The sequence below is a fragment of the Muscardinus avellanarius genome (genome assembly GCF_963383645.1).
Source record: "Muscardinus avellanarius genome assembly, chromosome: 1".
Lineage (NCBI taxonomy): Eukaryota > Metazoa > Chordata > Mammalia > Rodentia > Gliridae > Muscardinus > Muscardinus avellanarius.
Window position 1 is genome coordinate 179180637 of NC_137786.1, and position 22793 is coordinate 179203429.

The following is a 22793-nucleotide window of genomic DNA, read 5'->3' on the forward strand; positions in this document are numbered from 1 at the left end:
GTACCACACACACACACAAAAAGTCAGAAGATCAGAATTCAAATCTCTGCCATTTACCTGCTAGATAACTCTCAAAGTCTCAGCTCCTTTAAAGCACGGATATTAATGTATGCCTAAATGCAAATGGAAGCTAGGCATGATGGCGCACACTTGTAATCCCAGTACTTTAGAAGCTGAGAGAGGAGGATTATAGATTTAAGGACAGCCTTAACAACTTACTGAGGCTCTGTTTCAAAAGCAAAAATAAAAGAGTTGGGGTGTAGCTCAGGGTTAGGATGCCCCTGGGTTCAATCCCTAGTACTGCAAAAAATAAAACTACTTTTATTTCTCTATAACTGATTTTTACTCAGCTCTCCAGCTTCCACTTCAACTGATTTTCTGACATCTTTAAATGCAACGGAGATAGAGGATTTGAAACAGAATGTATAAATTAAAATGTACTACTACAACATATTAATATGCCCTGCCCATTTATCTCATAATTTAGATTTTAAGTTTTGTTTTGTAAAACAATGATGAAAAGATGTTCATTTTTTAAAAATGTCATTCCACAAAACTGTAATCAACAGAATTCATTTTTCAATTAAACTGAGACCCAGCTATGAATTATCCAATATCCGTGCAATCCAAAAATTTCTGTGTATCCAAATCACTTTGGAAGCCCACTGAGCGCAGTGGCACAGGCTTGTAATCCCAGCATTTGGGAGGCTGAGACAGGAGGATTGCAGGTTTGAGGACACCCTCAGCTACATATTCAGGCCCTCTGCAACTCAGTGAGACCCTGTTTCAAAATAAAGAATAAAAAATAGGGCTGAAGGTGTAGCTTGGAGGTAGAATGCCCTTGGGTTCCATCCCCAGTACCACACACACACACACACAAAAATAAACTTAAAGAACAAAAAAATCACTCTGGAAAAAGATACACGCTGTTGCTCTGTGTGTGTGTACACGTGTGTGTGTGTGTGTGTGTGTGTGTGTGTGTGTGTGTGTGTGTGTGTGATTATTAACATATGCTAAGAAGCTGGACTTGGTGACTCATTCCTATAATCCAGTACTTGGGAAGTTGAGACAGGAAGATGGCAAGTTTGGGGCCAGCCTCAGCAACTTAGTAAGAACCTCATCAACTTATCAAATACCATGTTTCAAAATAAAAAAAAGTAAAGCTAGGGGAGTAGAATGCCCCTGGGTTAAATCCCTTGTGTGTGTGTATGTATACCCCCCCAAAAAAAAAAGGCTTAAGGTTTATACACATAGCAAGTACTTTGTTACTTAACTTATCAGTTGAATGGGCTCTTCTATTACTATATATATATTATATTGGGCTAGAATAAATATATTTTAATTTTTTGGTGGTACTGGGGTTCCTAGAAACCCTTCTACCTCCTGGATACACTACCAGATCCATTTTTATATTTTTATTTGGAAACAGGGTCTCTTAAGCCAACAAGGCTGACTTCAAACCTGCGCCATCCTCCTGTTTCTGCCTCCCAAGCGCGGGGATTACAAGCGTGCGCCACCACGCCCGGTGGCTAGAATAAATTTAAACGCTCACAGGTCTGATGTTCCTCACTAGATAACTCTTAAGAGAATAAAATATTTTCATTTTGCATCCTCAGTACTCAACATGTACCCAGCATATATTTAGGCATCAAGTTGTATGTATAATGTAATTTACATCTAATTACAACTTAAACCTATACAGCACTGTAAAAAGTATCTTCACGTTCATATTTGGCTTGTCATATCTAGCTTATGAGGTTAATTTCAGAATCAGTTGAAGCCAGGCCTGACGGTGCAGGCCTGTAATCCCAGTCCTTGAGGAGGCTGAGACAGGAGGATCACAGGTTGGATGGAGGCCAGCCTCAGCAACTTACTGAGACTCTCAACAAGTTTACTGAGACCTTATTTCTTTTTTCTATTTTTTTCTCTTCTCTCTCCTCTCCCTGTCCTATCTCTCCCACCACTCCCATTTCTTTTTTGTGGTCACGAAGACTGAACCCAGGGGCATTCTAACTCTGAGCTCCATCTCCAGCTCTATTTTATCATTTCGTCTTGAAACAGGGTCTCATTAAGTTGTGGAAGGTCTAAGTTGCTAAGGCTCACTGTAAACCTGCGATCCTGTATCAGCTTCCTAAGTCCTGGAATTATAAGCATGAGCCACCATTTGAGCCAAGGATACTGTTTCAAAATTAAAATATAAAACAGGACATAGTGGTACACCCTTGTGATCCCAGTACTTGGGAGGCTAAGATGAGAGAATCACAGGTTCAAATCTGGACTTGGCAACTTAGTGAGGCTCTCAGCAACCTACTAAGACCTTGTTTCCATGTACAAATCTAAAAGATGGGAAGCCGGGTGTGGTGGCACACGCTTGTAATCCCAGCCCTTGGGAAGCTGAGACAGGAGGATAGAGCAGATTCAAAGCCAGTCTCAGCTGGCTTAAGAGACTCTGTTTCCAAATAAAAATATTTAAAAAAAAATATGTCTGGGAGTGTAGCCCAGAGGTAGAAGGCCCCTGGGTTCCATCCCCAGTACCACCAAAAAAAAAAAAAAAAAAAAAATCTAAAAGATGGGACCGGGGATGGTAGCTTGGAAGTACGATACCTCTGGGTTAAAGCCAGGTATTGTAGCCCATGTCAGTAATCCTAATACTTGGGACGCTGAGGCAAGATTGCAGATTCATGACCAGCCTCAACAACATAAATGACACCCTCTGCAACTTAGTGAGACCCTATTTAAAAGTAAAAAATAAAATAGGACTGGTGGTGTAGCTTAGAAGTAGAATGCCCCTGGGTTCAATCCCCAACTCCACAAAAATTATAAATAAAAAAATAACTGCAGCTGGAGTGGTGATGTACACCTATAATTCAATGACTAAGCAAGTTGAAGCAAGAGAACAGCAAGTTTGAGGCTGGCCTAGGCAACTTAAAAAGAGACCTGGTCTCAAAATATAAGAAGAACCGAGAATGTAACTCAGTGGTGGAGAGCACCTGGGTTCAATACCCAGTACTGAATAGTAAGAATAATAATAGTTGACATGATGGCACACACCTATAATCCTAGCTACTTGGGAGGTTATGGCAAGAGAATTACAAGTTTTGAGAACAGACTAGGCAACTTAGCAAGAGCTTCTCTTGACATAAAATTAGAAGGGCAAGAGATGTACCTCAGGTGTATAACATTTGCCTAGCATGTGAGGTCCTCGGTCAATGCCTAGTACCAAAATAAATTGATTAATTAATAATCATACCTAGGCTTTGCTTTCACACACTCCCTTATTCCCTCTCGTTTGTGTGGTACTGAGGACTGAACATGGGGTGTTTTCCCGCTGAGCTATACTCCCAGCCCTATTTTTAAATTTTGAAACAGGGTTTCACTATGTTGCCAAGATAGCCTCTAACCTGCAATCCTGTCTCTGCTTCCTAAGTACTGAGATTACGAACTAATGCCACCATACCTGGCTTTCCTTGCTCTCTTAATCTGTATAGCCAAGGAAGTATATTTTGCACATTTACTCTCTTTTTCTGAGAAGACATCTTACAAAAACATCTTTAAATTTACCTCTTCTGACTATGCTCAGATCCAACCTGGACTTGACCTCCTAGATTCATTTCTTGCCACCTCTATTTACTCATGAATATTAAACATCAAAATGCAGAGCTTTAACACTGCATATAGTTTGCTTGGAAATGTCTTTAACTGTGGTACCTCTAACAGACAAGTTAGTTTTCCCTAAAAAATAAAAAGATATTTACCTCTTCTTTCTTCTTAGGGTCTGACATAGGGTTCCGGAAAAGAGGGGAGTCTCCAAAAGGTGAGTATGTTAGACTATTGAGATGCTGCTGAAGAACAGCCTGCTGGGCAGCGGAAGCATTTGGATCTGTCAAGGCTTTTAAAAAACAGAAAAGTGAAAAAAATATGTCAGTTTGAAGATCTAATGCATTTAGAGTCCATGGTCTTCAAAATGTTCAGGATTAATCCAAGGCATTGCCAGGGAAGGTGAGGAGTAACTGTGGGAGAAAATATGAATTAAATAAAAGCCAGTTAATGATATGAAGGCTCATTTCATAAGAAATAAATGTGCATAAAAATCCACTTAGATTCATTTTCACTCATAATCTAAGAAATGAGTATTAAGCAATTTGAAGAAATATGATTCCTACCTCAACCTCAATGGTACAACTATACAAAAATGAACTCTAGAAACACTAAAGACTAGTATAATTTGTCCAGAAGAAACAATAACAATATGTAGAAGGACTGCTTTTACTATTTTGAACATAATAATTTCAACCAGAAATTTAACTCAAGAACCTATTAAACAGAAAAATATTCTCAAGTGCCCACTAAATGTTATCTGTAATAGTTAAGATTTACAAAAACCTATGTGCCCTATATTATGTTAATATTTATAAAAATCATAAATACATGTGTGTGATCATGATGCAACCAGGTATGATGGCACATGCCTATAAGTGCTGTACTTGGGAGGCTGAGACAGGAGAATTGCAGGTTCCAGGCAAACACCAGCAATTTAGGGAGACTCTCAGCAACCTAAGGAGACACCGTTTCAAAATAAAAAATAAAATAGGGCTGGGGCTGTAGCTCAGAGATAGAATGCCATTGTTCATGCCACTGTACTATTAAAAAAAATAAAAGAGCTGGGGATGTTGCTCAAGGTAGAGCACTTGCTTTGCATGTGTAGGGCCCTAGGTTTAAGTGTGCACACACATGCGCGTGCACACACACAGCACTAAGGGTATAAAGAAACACAGCATACAATATAAATGGTTAAGGCATTCTTATGTTCATTACTTACTTTTAATAGTCAAATATAAATCAAAAGAAAAACACTATCCAGTTAATTAAATTTTCTCTCCAAGTATAAGGAACAAACATTTGTTATCAGAAACAGAATAATGAAGACTATATTCATGATCTATAATTGTACAAATCATAAAAGCAAAATCACTTGCAGTATACTTTGATGATGAAATCCCTTTGTAAAATAAAATAAATTCTTCCAAAAATACTGATTAGATACCAAATCACTAGTGATTATAGAAATAAAAATGCTATTTTTTTTCTGGAATAATAATATATATATAGCTCAAATATAGTAAGATGATCCACATTAAAGGAGTGCCAAAACATCCTGGAAATTTACAGCAGAGTATGGTGGAACATGCCTGTAAACCCAATACTTAGAAGACTGAGTCAGGATGCTCAGAGGTTCAAGAACCTCAGCAACTTAGCAAGACTCTCAGCAACATAATGAGACCTTGTTTCAAAACAGAAAGCAAAAGGGAGTGGTGGGTATAGCTCAGAGGTAGAATGCCCCTGTTTCCAATCCCAAATAGAAGGGGGAAAAAAAGAAAAGAATACTTACACAATGGAAAGAAACAAACAAAACACCAGCAATAACAACAAAAATCCAGATTAGAAGCTACTGTTAAATAAATGAAAAGTGCAATTACCAAGTAAAATGAAGATCTCTTAAAACTGAATGTCTTCATTAAATACTAAAACACTATTTTATTTATTTATTTATTTATTTATTTATTTATTTATTTATTTATTTATTTATGTTGGGTGGTACTGGGGATGGAACCCAGAGGCTTTCTACCTCCGGGCTATACTCCCAGACCTATTTTATATTTTATTTGGAAACAGGGTCTCACTAAGTTGCTGAGAGCCTCACTAAGTAGCTGAGGCTGACTTCGAACCTGTGCGATCCTCCTGTCTCAGCCTCCCAAGTGCGGGGATTACAAGCATGCACCACCACGCCTGGCGTTAAAACACTATTTTAATATTTAAAGAAATAATACAAATCTGCTCAAGATTCTGACACCTTGAGGAGTTATCAATTTAAAAGAACATATAGTTATTCAGCTATGAAATCAGATGTGGTGACACTGAGACAGGAGGATTACAAGTTCAACACCAGCCTCAGCTACAAAGTGAGACCTTCCACAACTCAGTGAGACCCTGCTTAAAAATAAAGAATAAAAAATAGGGCTGGGGCTGTATGTACCTCAGAGGTAGAATGCCCCTGGGTTCAATCCCTAGTTCTGGAGGGAAAAAAAAAAAAAAAGTACCTTCTAATACACAGTAGTAGACATTATATAGCACAGTGTTATTTTGGAGACTACCAAGGAGACTAAAAATTTTATACAAGTCTAGTCATTTTGTTACTTGCAGCCATTAACCACTTAAAAAACACTGACCAGCAACAGTTGATTTCAAAATTTAAATATACAGGTCACACACTGTCTAGGCTTGCTCAAAGACTTGAAACTAAAAATAATGGTCCCAAATAGATTAAATAAATGAATGAATATAATTTTATTTTTATAATTTAAAATCTTAGCCAGGCATGGTAGCGCACGCTTGTAATCCTAGCATTCGGAAGGCTGAGAACAGAGGATCGAGGTTTGTTGACAGCCTCAGCTACTTAGTGAGGCCTTCTGCAAATCAGTGAGACCCAGTTTCAATTAAAGAATAAAAAATAAGGCAGGGGGTGTAGCTCAGAGGTTGAGTGACCCTGGGTTCCATCCGCAGACCCGCAAAAAAAAAGAGTAATCTGAAATCTTCCCTATTAGCTGCATTATTAAAAAAAAGAAGAAGAAGAAGAAGAAGAAGAAGAAAGAAAAAAAGAAACAAGCATGGTGATACACATCTGTAATCCAAGTTCTTGGCAGGGTGCGATAGGAAGAGTATAGGTTTGAGGAAAGCCTCAAAAAATAGACTCAAAAACCTAGCAAAATCTTATTTCAAGGAAGCCAGGGGTGGTGGCGCAGGCTTCTAATCCCAGCATTTGGGAGGCTGAGAAAGGAGGATTGTAGTTCATGGACAGCCTCAGCTACTTAGTGAGGCCCTTTACAACTCAATGAGACCCTGCTTCAAAATAAAGAATAAAAAATAGCCAGGCATAGTGGCGCACACTTATAATCCCACCATTTGGGAGGCTGAGACAGGAGGATCCGGATTCGTGGCCAGCCTCAGCTACTACTTAGTGAGGCCCTTTGCAATGCTGTGAGATCCTGCTTCAAAATAAAGACTTAAAAATAGGGCTGGGGGTATATAGCTCAGAGGTAGAATGCTTCTGATTTCCATCTTCTCCAGTAGTGCAAAAAAAAAAAAAAAAATCTTGTTTCAAAATAAAATAAGGGCAGGTGGGGGTTGGGGGGAGCTCAGAGATAGAATGCCCCTGGGTTCATATGTGTGTGTGTGTGTGTGTGTGTGTGTGTGTGTGTGTGTGTATATGTATATATGTATAAAAAGAGCTGATATGTTCACAAAAATAAGAACATACAAGCATTACTTAAGCTACCATGTCCATAAAAATTTGAAGACATACCAAAGAGCTAAATCATGACCAAGTGGTTAAACAGGGCAAAGTATGAAAATCAAGTTTTTTTTTTTTTTTTTGGAGTGGGGATTAAAGCCAGGATATTCTATCTCCGACTTACACCCCCAGTAACCCTCCCCCTTTTAATTTAGAAACAAGGTCTCACTAAGTTGCTGAGGATGGCTTGGAACCTGCAATCCTCCTGTCTCAACCTCCTGAAGTACAGGAATTCCAGGCACAGGGCTGACTTTATTTATTCATTTTGGTGGTGCTGGGGTGGAACCCAGGAGTTTCCTACCTCCGGGCTATATTCCCAGACCTACTTTTTTTATATTTTAGTTGGAAACGGGGTCTCACTAAGTTGCTGAGGCTGGCTTCAAACCTGAGCGATCCTCCTGTTTCAGTCTCCCAAGCACAGGGATTACAAGCATGTGCCATAACTCCCGGCTCATGGCTGACTCTAAATATAATCAATCAATCAATCGATCTCTCTCTCTCTCTCTCTCTCTCTCTCTCTCTCTCTCTCTCTCACCTTTTTTTTTGGCAGTACTGGGGATGAAACCCAGGGATGTTCTACCTCCAACCTACACCCCGAGCCCCAGCCCCTACTCTTTACTTTGAAACAGGGTCTCACTGAGGCAAAGGGCCGAAGTAGCTGAGGTTCTCTGTGAACCATGATCCTCCTGTCTCAGCTTCCCAAATGCTAGGGATTACAAGCATGTGCTACCATGACCAGCTAAATATAATCTTTTGACACACATGTCAAAAAAACCCGATAATATTTTATCTGGGAGAAACACAATGATTACCACAAAGAAATTATAACAATGCATTTGCTTAGCTTTAGAAAATGAAAGTAGAACTACTCAGTGGAAAGTCTGTGGTGGCAGATTTAGGTTTCTAAAAAACCCAAATAGAACGATGAACTGAATGGACTGTCACAATGGACTGAATGGACTGTCCTGGAAGGAAGTCATGGTAACAAGGTTTTAAGACAAGTCAACTCCTCCTGTAATTAGAGCAGGCTCATACAAGCTCTAAAGCTTCTTCCAACTATGATTCTGTGGTGCAGGGAACATTCTAAAAGGCAATAAAATTACTTTTTAAGTGAGCAGTAATACTAATATGTATACATAACTATAACATTAAATTATTCTACCATGACTTTTAATTGGTATGAAAAATGTATGGATTATTTAAAAGCAGTACTTAGGAGGCTGACACAGGAGGATCACAAGTTCTAGGCAGCCTCAGCAAGTAGTGAGACTGTCATCAACCTAGTGAGACCTATTTCCAAATAAGAAATAAAAGCGAGTTGGGGGTATACCTTGAAGGTAGAATGCCTCTGAGTTCAATTCCCAGTACCACAAAGAAAAAAAACAAAAAACAAAAAACAAAAAAATAAAATAAAAACAAAACAAAACTGGGAGCCTGAAGCATGAGGATCTCAAGTCTGAGACCAGCCTCATACCTTAGTAAGATCCTGTCTCTAATACAATTAAAAGGGGCTGGGGGTATAGCTCAGTGTTAGAGCCCTTGCCCAGCATGCATGGCACTCAGTGTTACTTCCCTAGTACCACAAAGAAGGATGAATGAATGACTAAAATAAAGGAAGAAAAAAGATGTGGAAAAGAGAAGGGGAGGTAAGGGCACTAATAGGCTCATGTAACAAAGGAGACTAAAGAAACACTATTGCTCACCCTATAGGAAAAAAAAGTATAAAGGTTTGGAGCTTAAATCAGCAAAGATTTCTTAAAATGTGGCATATGTACCACAGTAGCACAGGAGATTAATTTAGTACTTTAGAAACTACCTTTACGCTTTCCTTCAATCTATCTCACAATTACTCTATTACAGGTGATACCAGATTTTATTTTCTGGTGGAACACAGGATATCATTTTTTTTCCTAACAATACTTAAAAACTAGGTTAATTTTCTTAATAAAATAAATAAAGGTAGCCAGGTGTGGTGGCGCATGCTTATAATCCTAGTACTTGGAAGGCGGAGACAGGAAGATAGCAGGTTCAAGCCCAACCTTGGCTACTTAGGCCCTTTCCTTTGCAACTTAGTGAGACCCTGATTCCAAATAATGAAAAAAAAAAAATAGGACTGAAGATGCAATTCCGAGATAAAATGGCCTTGGATGCAATCCCCAATACTGCTAAATAAATAAATAAATAAATAAATAAATAAATAAATGTATGTATGCGAGGTGGGCAGAGTAGCATATATCTGTAATTCCAATATAGGGAGTCTGAGACAGGAGGACTGCAGGTTCAAGGCCAACCTCAGGAACTTAACAAGAGCCTGTTTCAAAAATAAAAACTAAAATAAGCCTGGTCGTATAACTCAGAGTAGAATGCCACTGGGTTTAATCCCTAACACTATTAAAATAAATAAGTAATTAATCAACTACAAATAGGAGCTGGGTGTGGTGGCCCATGCTTATAACCCCAGCATTTGGGAGGGAGACTGGATGATCGCAGTTCACAGACACCCTTAGCTACTTAGTTAAGCATTTCAAAACTCAGAAAGACCCCGTTTCAAAAATAAAAAGACTGCACCGGGCGTGGTGGTGCACACTTGTAATCCCAGTGCCTGGGAGGCTGAGACAGGAGGATCACACAGGTTCAAAGCCAGTCTCAACTACTTAGTGAGGCTCTTAGCAACTTAGTGAGACCCTGTTTCCAAATAAAGTATAAAAAATAGGTCTGGGAGTATAGCCCAGAGGTAGAAAGCCCCTGGGTCCACCCCCAGTACCACCAAAAAAAAAAAAAAAAAAAGGTTGGGAGTATTAACCTGGAGGTAGAAAAGCCCCTGGGTTCCATTCCCAGTACCACAAAAATAAAAAGACTGAAAAATAGGGCTGGAGAGTGTAGCTCGTAGGTACAATGACTCTGGGTTCTATCCTAAGAAGTGCCAAAAAAAAAAAATAGGGCTGGGCATATAGCTCAGAAGTAGAATCTCAATGGGCTCAATCCATAGTATCCCAGGCGTGGTGGCACATGCTTGTAGTCTCTGCGCTTGGGAGGCAGAGACAAGAGGCTGGTTCGGAGCCAGCCTCGCTGGCTTAGGAGACCCTGTTTCCAAATTTAAAAATATAAAATAGGTCTGGGAGTGTAGCCGGAGGTAGAAGGGCTTCCAGGAACCCCCAGTACAAGCAAAAAAATAATAAACAAACAACCAAACTAACTAACTAACTAAAATTAGAGCTGGATGTGTAGCTCAGAGGTAGAATGCCTCTGGGTTCTGCCTCCAGTACCAATAAATAAATAAATAAATGTTGTAAATAGGTACTGCAAAAACTGAGAAGTATTCAAATAAATAAAAGATACAAAATACTTCTACAGATAAAAGTAAATTTAGAGCCACGCATAGTATCACATTCCTGTAATCCCAGTACTTGGAAGGCTGAGACAAGGATCACAGGTTTATATGGTCAGCCTCAGCAACTTAGTAAGGCCCTCATCAACTTAGCAAAACCTTATTTCTGAATAAAAAATAAAGTAGGGTTGGAGGAATGGGATGTAGCTCAGAGATAGAATGCCCAGTAAGGCAAACTGGTTCAACTCCCAGTACCACCAAAAGAAACAAAAAGAAAATGTATGGAATTTAGTAAGTAACTATATTAGAAGAAATGGCGGTGAAAGGATAAAGGTGGTAAGTGAGCTAAGTACTAATCTACCATAACAAGTTAAATATACTTTGATTTAAAAACATATAAAGCACATTGTTTAACAATATGAAATTAATTACATAGCAGATGAATTAAAAAATTGTTAATATAAGCAGTTTATGTGAAGGACTAGGCCTCCATATGGGGAAGGAAGGAAAGCCAAGAGCCGTTCTGTAGTACATGATTGTTTAAGGACATGCATGTATATACTGCTTTAGTAAGGATGGGACAGGGGTGAAGTGAAAAATCAAGTAAGCAAGTTGCAGATTAGCAAGAAATAAACTGAATAAAGCCTTCTAAAGTGACTGACACTTACCTACTGGGGCCTGGGGGGCGCCAAAACCCAAAGTGGCTGTCGTAGTATTAAATCCAGGGGCCCCAAAGGCTCCTGTACCAAGAGGCCCTCCGATCTTAGGTTGGTTGTTCCCAAACAAAGATGCCTGTCCAGCACCAAGAGCTACGGAGACAAGAGGAAAGAAAAAAAGCGCCACAGAAGATCCTTTGAATGTTGTGCAGAGGTCAGAAAAATATAATACATTTGGACACTTCACAATGACCAGTTACATTTTAATAAAAGAGCTAATATGGTAAATACTAACCAGTTACATATTAGATATTGTGCTTGGTACAATATATATGCCATTGGATATAAAAAAAAGTTGATCTCTGGACTTCAATTTCCTCAATTATGAGATTATAATAGCTTAGGTATTTATTCTAAGATTATAATGAATAGACATATAGAAAGCAGAGATGTTTGATACATACTAAACACAATAATTAAATGTTAACAAATATACCTGAAGTATTATTTCCATTTTACAGATTAAAAAACTGAGGATTTAGTAATTAGCTCAACATCACAAATACTGTAAATGGTAGAAATCAGACTTAACAATATAGCCAGGACTTAAACCGCCACTCTATAATAAGATTCTTAAAAATTAAATCTCCTGCCAGGCGTGGTGGCACGCTTGTAATCCCCGTGCTTGGGAGGTGGAGACAGAGGACCGTGCAGGCTCGAAGCCAGCCTTGCTGGCTTAAGAGACCCTGTTTCCAAATTAAAAAATATAAAATAGGTCTGAGAGTGTAGCCCTAAGGTAGAAGGGCTTCCAGGAACCCAAGTACCACCAAAAGTAAAAAAAAAAAAAAATCCTGTTCTGATTGGGTATTTCCCAATACCCAATTAAAAAAAATCAGTGGTAGAATGGCCCTGGGCTCAATCCTCAGTTTATTAAAAAAAAAAAAAAAAAAAAGGCAAGGGAAAACCATGTTTTACAGAACCTTTTATTTTATGCATGAATGGCATTTTATGCTTAATAAAGGACTTACTTCCATAAATTGAGTGACACTTTATTACTTTATTTTGGTACTGGAGATTGAACCTAGGGGCATTCTATCTCCAAACTAAAACCCCTCAGCCCCTTTTAAACTTTTTTACATTTTAAAACATGGTCTTGATAGGTTGCTCAGAGTCTCACTACATTGCTGAGGCTGTATTCAAACCTCCTTTAAGTACTCAGCCTCCTAAATCTCAGTCTCCTAAGTACTCGGATTAAAGGTCTGCCCCACCACACCCAACTGAGAGACACTCTAAGTGTGGTGTTATATAGAATTTAAAAATGCTATTGCAATCTGTCAATACAAGAAAGTGTGCTATACTAGCCGGGTGTGGTGGTGCACGCTTGTAATCCCAGCATTCGGGAGGCTGAGACAGGAGGATCGTGGTTCGTGGACAGCCTCATCTGCTTAGTGAGGCCCTTCACAACTCAGTGATACCCTGTTTCAAAATAAAGAATAAAAAATTGGAAAGGGGGTGTAGCTCGGAGGTCAAATGCCTCTGGGTTCCAGCCCCAGACCCACAAAAAAAAAAAGTGTGCTATACTTAGAATTTTTGTCATAAGACATACTGGGGGAACAAAATGGTAACAGTGGTCTTAGACATTCTAAAAACATTCAAGAAAAAAAGTGAAAAGTTATATTGTTTTTGAGATATAACAAATATTAGAATTTATCTATCATATAAGCTTTTTTTTTCTTTTTTTCGTGGTACTAGGGATGGAACCCAGGGGCCTTCTATTTCTGGGCTACACCCCCGACCTATTTTATATTCTTTTATTTGAAACAGGGTCCCACTAAGTTGCTGGGAGCCTCACTAAGTAGCTGAGGCTGGTTTTGAACCTGCTTAACCCTCCTATTTCAGCCTCCCAAAAGTACTGGGATAAAAAGCCTGAGTCACCATGTATGGCTCATATTAGCTTTAGATAAAAAAAAAGTTTTCTATCTCTCTCTCTCTTTTCTTAAAATTCGTACAGTACTAGGGCTTAAACCCAGGGCTTCATATTTGCTAGGCAAGCACTGAGACATATCCCCACCCCTTTTTAATTGAGACAAGGTCAGCTCATTGGCCTAGAATTTGTGATTCTCCTGCCTCAGTTTCTCAAGTATCTGGAATTACAGACATGCACCACTTTGTGTAGCTTTCCTTTACTTTTTTTTTTTTTTTTTTGCAATACTGGGGATGGAACCCAGAGGCATTCTACATCCGAGCTACACTCCCACCCTTATTTTTCTTTATTTTGGAACAGGGTCTCACTGAGTTGCAAAGGACCTCACTAAATAGCTGAGGTTGTCCTTGAACTGCGATCCTCCTGTCTCAAGCCTCTGGAATGCTGGGATTATAACTGGGATTAAAAGGATGTGCCACCATACCCAGCTTCCTTTTTTTTTTTTTAATGGTGTTGGGGATTGAACCCAGAAGCATTCTACCTCTGAGCTACACCCCAGCCTTATTTTACTTTTCATTTTTCACTAGGTTACAGAGGAATTCATTAAGTTGCTGAGCCTGGCTACAACACTGGGATCCTCCCGTCTCAACCTCCCAAGTACTGAGATTATATGCGTACACCACCATGTCCAGCTACATATGGTCTAAAGAATCAACTTTATAACTGGGCATAGTGGCACACACTTGTAATGACAGCATTTGGGAGGCTGAGACATGAGGATCATGGTCAGCCTCAGCTACTTAGTAAGGCCCTTTGCAACTCAGTAAGACACTGTTTTAAAATAAAAAATAGGGCTGGGGATATATAGCTTAGAAAGAGAATTCCACTGGGTTCCATCCCCAGTACAACCAAAAAAAAAAAAAAAAAAAATCAACTTTATTAGACATACCCTTAAACGTATTACTTCATGAAAAACATTAAGAACTAAAACTTTGTTATAACAACTCCCAAGAAAATGCTATCATCTGACTGACATTGCTAATGATAATAACATTAAATGTGAAATAAGAAATCAATACTCATGACTTAATGAGTATTCCTTAGCCTGAACACAAGGAGATAAAAAATTATGCCATGATTCAATATTAAACCTCTTAAGATTGGTCACCTAAACGTAAACATACAAAAAGCTTTCTGGGGAGCCGGGCATGGTAGCGCACTCTTGTAATTTCAGTATACAGCCAGCCACAGCTACCTAGTGAGGTACTCCAAAACTTAGTGAGACCCTGTTTCAAAATAAAGAATAAAAAAAGGGCTGGGGGCCGGGCGTGGTGGCGCACGCTTGTAATCCCCGCGCTTGGGAGGCAGAGACAGGAGGATCGCGCAGGTTCGAAGCCAGCCGCACGCACTGGCTTAGGAGATCCTGTTTCCAAATAAAAATGTAAAAATAGGTCTGGGAGTGTAGCCCAGAGGTAGAAGGGCTTCCAGGAACCCCAGTACCACCAAAAAAAAAAAAAAGGGCTGGGGGTGTAGCTTGGAGAAGAATGCTCCTGGGTTCCATCCCCAATACTGAAGAAAGAAAGAAAAAAACCTTCTGGGGACATCAGCATGGCGGTGCACAACAGTAAACTCAGTAGTTGGGAAACCGAGACAGTAGGGTCCCAGGTTCTAGGACAGCCTCAAGCAATGTGGCAAGACTAAATAATCTAACAAGATTCTGTTTCAAAATAAATAAAACAAACAAACAGGGCTCAGGGTGTAACTTGGAAATAGAATGCCCCTTGGTTCACTCCCTAGTTGCGCGCGCGCACACGCATGCACGCGCGCGCACACACACACACACACACACACACACGGACACACCCCTTATATATCAGCACATTTAATATCTGTGTAGCCAAGAACTTAAGAAGTACCTAAAAGCCCATGTTAAAGGAAAGTTTACTTCTGTTGAAGTATGAGTTTGAATTTCCATTATTCAAAACAAGAAGCTGCAAACACCAACTTAAAGAATGTCTCCCAAAAATACAGTCCAAAGCTACAATGCTAGTTTACTTATAATATCATGAAATGCAAAGATAATGACTTGTTTAAATGCAAATCTCAGGACATGTTCCTCAAAGCTAAAAATCTGCTTTACAAGGAATTCTAACAATGTGTGCCTAGAAACTCTCATAACTCATTTCTCTATACAATCTATTGTTGCTAAGGCTGGGGTATAAAATTCTTTACCAATTAGTTTTTCTTTACCTTATAGTTTCTAAGGACAAGCCATACATGAGAAATATATAACAAATATGTGATTTGTTGTCTGTGAGGGAGAACTGTTTATGGAAAGTTGATTACAATGAATCAAAAGAATAGGAGAAAAGAGTCTCAGTAAAAAGGTATGGAACATTTTATAGTTTTGTACTAACTAAAAAAGACACTGCTAATCATGCAAGAAAACAAACTTAAAAAAGAATAACTGTAGTCAGACGTGGTGTCGCATGCTTGTAATCCCCATTCATGGGAGGCTAAGACACAAGGATCGCACAGGTTCGGAGCCAGCCTCAGCAACTTAGTATGGCTCTCAGCAACTTAGTGAGACCCTGTTTCCAAATAAATATAAAATAGGTCTGGTAGTATAGCCTGGAGGTAAAAAGCCTCTGGGTTCCACCCCCAGTACCACAAAAAAAAAAAAAAAAAAAAAAAAAAAACAACTATAATCACATAAAAAAAACTTGGCTGGGCATGGTGGCCCACGTAATCCCCACACTTGAGAGGCAGACACAGGAGGATCACGCAGGTTTGAAGCCAATCTTGCTGGCTTAAGAGACCCTGTTTCCTGCTGGGCGTGGTGGCACATGCTTGTAATCCCAGCGCTTGGGAGGTGGAGACAGGAGGATTGCTCAGGTTCAAAGCCAGACGCGCTAGCTTAAGAGATCCTGTTTCCAATAAAAAATATATATACATATATATATAAATAGGTCTGGGAGTGTAGCCCGGAAGTAAAAGGGCTTCCAGAAACCCCAGTACAACCAAAAAAGAGAGAGAGAGAGAGAGAGAGAGAGAGAGAGAGAGAGAGAGAGAGGGAGGGAGGGAGGGAGGGAGGGGGAGGGGCCCTGTTTCCAAATACAAATATAAAAAATAGGTGTCTGGGAGTATAGCTCGGAGGTAGAAGGGTTTCCAGGAACCCCAGTACCACCCCCCCAAAAAAAGAAGAAAAAATTAAACTTGTACATGAAGAAAACTTGTCTATAAACAAAATTAAATGATGAATAAAAGGGCACAGGTGAAATAAAGATGGTTCGCCGGGCATGGTGACACACGCTTGTAATCCTAGCATTGGGGAGGCTGAGACCGGAGGATCACAGTTCGCGGTTAGTCTCAGCTACTTAGGCCCTCTGCAACTCAGTGACACCGGTTTCAAAATAAAGAATAAAGTTGAGCTTGGTGGCGCACGCTTATAATCCAGCGCTTGGGAGGCGGAGACAGGAGGATCGCACTGGTTCGAAGCCAGCCGTGATGGATTAAGAGACCCTGTTTCCAAATAAAAATGTAAAATAGGTCTGGGACTGTAGCCTGGAGGTAGAAGGGTTTCCAAGAATCTCAGTACCATCAAAACATATAATAATAATTAATAATAATAATAATAATAATGAATAAAAAACAGGGCAGGGGGTATAGCTTGGAGGTCAAATGCCCCTGGGTTCTATCCCCAAACCCACAAAAAAAAAAAAAAAAAAAAAAGCAATAGTCATTCAGTAGAAACAGTACTTCAAATTTAGAGTTTTGATCTTTTCCAGAGCTAATGATGTGGTAAGATACTCATGTAAGTGTTCTGAATGTGACTAACATAGGTGAGGCTAAGCTATGATGTTCAGTAAGTTACACATGTTTGACTTTTGACACTTTCCATTAATGGTGGGTTTATCGAGACATAACCCATCGCTAAGTGCAGGAGAATGTCTTTCTCTAAGAAACCAAGAGTTGCATTGTGCTCAGGCCCATGAAAGAGCCATTTTTAATTTACCCATACCAAAGCCAGTTTTTCTTATAGGTTAGAAGAAAACATTGATGCATTCTACTTATGTACTGGGATTATATTATGCCAAAAAAAAAAAAAAAAGCTGGGTGTGGTGGCGCATGTCTGTAATCCCCTTACTTGGGAGGCTGAGACAGGGGGATCACACAGGTTTGAAGCCAGCCTCAGCTACTTAGTGAGGCTCTCAGCAACTTAGTGAGACCCTGTTTCCAAATAAAACATAAAAAATAGGTCTGGGAGTATAGCCCGGAGGTAGAAAGCCCCTGGGTTCCACCCCCAGTACAAAAAAAAAAAAAAAAGTGTGGTGGGCACAGGCCTGTAATTCACTTGGGAGGCTAAGACAGAAGGATCACAGGTTTACAGCCAGCCTTAGCAACTTAGTGAGGCATTTTGCAACTTAGTGAGACCCTGATACAAAATAAAAAATAACAGGCGTGGTGACACACACTTGTAATCCCAGCACTTGGGAGGCTGAGACAGATGCTCAAGGTTCACAGATAGTCTCAGCTACTTAGTGAGGCCCTTGGCAACTCAGTAAAACCCTGTTTCAAAATAAAGAGTTGAAAATAGGACTGGAGTGTAGCTTGGATGCCATCTGCAATACTGCAGAAATAAAAAATAAATAAAATAAAATAAGGTTAACGGTGTAACTCAGAGGTAGAAGAATGACTCTGGGTTTAATCTCGACTACCACAAAAAAACCTTTAATATTTTTTTTGTCAAATTTGCATAGTAGAATCTGGCTAAGTTAAAAAGCTCAAATGGGCATGGTTGCGTACGCCTATGATCCCAGCTACTTGGGAGCCTGAGGTAAGAGGACTAACTGAAACCACAAGGTAGAGACCAACTTGGGCAATGTGGTCAACACCACCATCTCAGAGGGAAAAAAAAAGAAAATCATAAATACAGAAAGCACCTTTTGTGTGTGTTTGCGCGCACGTGCACGTGTGTGTGTGTGTGTGGGGGGGGTACTTGGGATGGAACTCAAGGGCCTTCTATCTCCAGGCTATACCCCCAGACCTATTTATTTTTTATTTGCAAACAGGATCTCTCTAGGTTGCTTAAGAGCCTTGTTAAATTGCTGAGGCTGACTTCAAACCTGCAATCCTCCTGACTCAGCCTCCCAAGTACTGGGATTACAATGGGATTACAAGTATGCCACCACAACTGGCTTCATTTTTTTTTTTTGCAAGTCTGGGGATGGAACCCAGGGGCATTTGACCTCCGAGCTACACCCCCTGCCCTATTTTTTATTCTTTATTTTGAAACCAGGTCTCACTGAGTTGCAGAGGGCCTCACTAAGTGGCTGAGTCGTCTGCGAACCGCGATCCTCTGGGTCTCAGCCTCCTGAATGCTGGGATTACAAGCGTCCGCCACCACGCCCAACTTACACAACTGGCTTCATAAAGAACCTTAAAAAAAAAGATCAAGCAAAAGTGATCAAGCAAAAGTGATCAAGCTGGGCATGGTGGCGCTTGCTTGTAATCCCAGTATTCAGGAGGCTGAGACTGGAGGATCACGGTTTGCAGAAAACCTCAGTTACTTAGTGAGGCCCTTCATAACTTAGTGAGACCCTGTTTCAAAAAATAAATAAAAAATGGGGCAGGGGCTGTAGCTTGGAGGTCAAATGCCCCTGGGTTCCATCCCCAGACCAGCAAGAAATAAAAAAAAAAAGTGCTATGCTAGCATGGTGGCACATGCTTGTAATCCCAGTACTTGGGAAGCTGAGACAGGAGGATTGCAGTTGGCGGACAGCCTCAGCTACTTAGTGAGGCTCTTTGCAACTCAGTTAAGACCCTGTTTCAAAATAAAGAATAAAAAATAAGGCTGGGACTGAAGCTTGAAGGTAGAATGCCCCTGGGTTCCATCCACAGTACTTAAAAAAAAAAAAAAAGGAAAGAATAATGATCAAAGACTGTAAGTATAAAAGCTTACATAAAGATAAAGATACCTGCCTTTACCAGTAATCAGTGAAGTACAAACTGAAATATCCCAATTTTCACCATCAAATATGCAAGGATGAAAAGCCCAAAATAAACCAGGTGTGGTGGCACACACATGTAATCCCAGCATTTGGGAGGCTGAGACAAGAGGATCGTGGTTCTCAGACAACCTCAGCTACTTAGAGAGGCCTTTTGCAAATTAGTGAGACCCTGTTTCAAAAATAAAGAATAAAAAAAGGGCTGGGGGATGTAGTGTGGAGATAGAATGCTCCTGGGTTCCATCTCTAGAACCGTGCAAAAAAAAAAAAAAGAAATCAGAAGTCCAAGATGAAAAAGTGGGCACACCCGTAGTCCTAGCTACTCAGAAAGCTGAATGCAGAAGGATCCCTTCAGCCTAGGAGTTTGAGACCAGCCAAGGTATTACAGTGACACCTCATCTCAGGGGGGAAAAAAGGCCCTGAAATATGGAAAAAGTATGAGAAAATAGACACTTGTATACAGTGTGAACAATAATGCAAACTGATTTTTTTTGGAAGGAAAGTCTAGCAAAATCAACCAAAACTCAAAATACAGCAATTTAACTCATGAATTTTATAGTAACATATATATAAAATTACATAGCAAAGATTTTCACTAGGGGTTTTACTGATACCAAATAACTCAAAAGTCCATCAATAGGGAAAAAGTTAAATAAATTATGGAATGTGTATAGCATGTATAAATTATGCATGTGCATATATACACAAACCAATACTAAGCAGTTATTTTGTGTGGGAAGGGTTAATGGGGATTGAACCCAGGTGCACTCCACCACTACGCTAACACCCCCCAGGCCTTTTATTTTTAGTTTGAAATAGCATCTTCCTCAGCTGTGCCTCGAACTTGTGATCCTCCTTTCTCAGCCTCCCAAGTACTGGTATAAAGATGTGTACTACCATGCCTGGCTCTAAGAAGTCACTTTTAATATGAGATAGATCTCTACGTACTCAAGAAAAGAAAAAGTTAATAATATGGCAAACAAAAAAAGAATAAGTCATAATATATTATGTAAGGCAGTAGCTTTCAAGTAATTTTTTTTACTACACACAGCACATGATATGACATACAGAGACCCAAAACATATAATACATAATATAACAAGTTCATGAAAGGATAGTAACCTTACTGTGTGTGCAGATTTTTAATTCTAGTTCACTGACTTAAATCTAGTTGCAGCCCACTATAACAATATTACAATAAACTAATGCACCCCGATGAAAAAAATCACACATTTGGTCGGGGATGTATCTCTCGTACAACACATACCTAACACCTGTGACTGTGAGGTCCTAGGTTTGAGTCCTAGCACCACACAAAAAAGTAAATAACAAAATTTTTTTGGTGGTACTGGGGTTCCTGGAAACCCTTCTACCTCCAGGCTACACTCCCAGACCTATTTTGTATATTGTTTTGGAAACAGGGTCTCTTAAACCAGCAAGGCTGGCTTCGAACCAGTGCAATTCTCCTGTCTCCACCTCCCAAGTGCAGGGATTTACAAGCGTGCGCCACCACTCCCGGCTAAATTTTTTTTTAAATGAATTTAAATGGTGAATGATCAAATCACAGAAGCAAAAACAGATAACAAAACAGAAGCAGAGACTGTGAAAGTAAATGGTTTGCAACTAAAAGATCACACTTACGGTTAGACCAAATGAAAAACTATATGCTTTAAAAACCTTAAGTACACATGCTGAAACACTTGTCCATTTTATAACCACAACCCCTCCAATTTTTTAAAACAGCAGACAGGTAGAAAGGATAAACCTTCAAATGCACTGAAAAATAATTACTGATAGTAGAACAGGGGAAAAGGGTAACAACTCAGGTCTCTGTAATAGTGAAAAGAATAGAAAAGAAAATACAGACTTGGAACAAAAAGTTAATTGTGTTTTCATAATAACAATTTCCACATTATATACCGAAAATTCCAGACAAACCAGGATTAGAAGATGACAAAATATTTTGCTGAAAAGGCAATTTTCCTATAAAGAATTCTACATTTTACAGAACTTATTTCTCAGATAAACGTGCTAATATTAGAGGACCTAGTCAAATATATATATCTTAAAAATAAAAATTTAGGCCTATTAATTCCAGGTATACAATCAAACAGAGCTCTTAAGTTCTAAAAGTCAGAGAAACCAAGTAACTGTAATTCCTTACCTGTTCCAAATCCTCCACCAAGCCCAGTTCCCAGAGTTCCAGGTGCTGGTTTACTTCCGAAAATATTATTCCCACTGGTGTTTGTGCCAAAACCTAAGAAGACAAAAGAATGAGTAGATCGTACTTTTAACACAACTCTTGTCTCTATAAGGGAGTTCAACACAAAGCAGTCAGACTTTAACTTTTACATCCTTTCAGTTATTAGTGTTATTAATATTTAGGAATTCTAAAATAATAGGTTAATGACTTTTTAGAAATTTTGACATCTGCAAACAAATTTTCATATTTACTTAATTATGTTTCAGCCTTAAAATGTCAATTCAACCCGGGCATGGTGGTGTACGCTTGTAATCCCCGCACTGGGGAGGCTGAGACAGGAGGATCACACAGGTTCGAAGCCAGCCTCAGCTACTTAGTGAGGCTCTCAGCAACTTAGTGAGACCGTGTTTCCAAATAAAGTATAAAATAGGTCTGGAGTATAGCTCAGAGGTAGGAAGCCTCTGGGTTACACCCCAGTACCACCAAAAAAAAAAGTATCAAACAATGACACCTATATTAAATTGCTAATATTTTTGTTGTTCAGATATATCCAAAGTTTGAATATTCCTTTTGGAGCCAAATATCAACAAACTAATGAAAATATCATTACTCTCTCATGAGGAGGAAAAAACAAAAACAAAAAAAATCAACCAAGCTAGAAAGCTCTATTCATAAAACAGTTAAAAATCATTTTAAAAAAACTGTCATGGAGCCAAGCATGATGGCGCATGCTTGTAACCCCAGTACTTGAGAGAATGAGACAGGAGGATACCAGGATCATGGATACTTAGTGAGGCCCATCCCAGCCTCATCTACTTAATGAGGCCCTCTATAACTGAGACCTTGTTTCAAAATAATGAGGCAGAACAGACATGGTGAAACATGCCTGTAATCCCAGTACTTGGGAGGCTGAGACAAGAGGATCTCAGTTTTGACAGAAGCCTCAGCAAGTAGTGAAATTCATCAACATAATGAAATCCTGTTTCAAAATGAAAACAAAAACTAGGAAGCCGGGCATGGTGGCACACACTTGTAATCCCAGCATTCAGGAGGCTGAGACCCAGAGGATCAAGGTTAGCAGACAGCCACAGCTACTTAGTGAGGCCCTCTGCAACTCAGTGAGAACTGGCTTCAAAATAAAGAATAAAAAATAGGGCAGGGGGTGTAGCTTGGAGGTCAAATGCCCCTGGGTTCCATCCCTAAATACGCAAAAAAATAAAAATAAAAATAAATTTAAAAAATAGGGCTGAGAATGGTGGCGCACACTTGTAAACCCAGCATTTGAGAGGCTGAGACAAGAGGATCACGGTTCGCAGACAGCCTCAG

At 39.5% G+C, this 22793-nt stretch overlaps 1 protein-coding gene across 4 annotated transcripts in view; it reads right to left on the reverse strand.

Annotated features, from left to right (window-relative positions):
• NUP98 (nucleoporin 98 and 96 precursor) overlaps window positions 1-22793 on the reverse strand; it is a gene marked incomplete at both ends in the record, with an annotated part of 114117 nt that overhangs the window by 68085 nt on the left and 23239 nt on the right. For 2 of the 4 annotated variants that reach the window (XM_080699205.1, XM_080699204.1), the window contains 3 exons: window positions 3756-3889; window positions 11345-11485; window positions 21429-21521. In XM_080699205.1, coding sequence (XP_080555331.1) covers window positions 3756-3889; window positions 11345-11485; window positions 21429-21521 — 368 coding nt within the window. The remainder of the gene's footprint in view (window positions 1-3755; window positions 3890-11344; window positions 11486-21428; window positions 21522-22793) is intronic. The other 2 variants (XM_080699206.1, XM_080699207.1) reach the window with 1 other exon arrangement.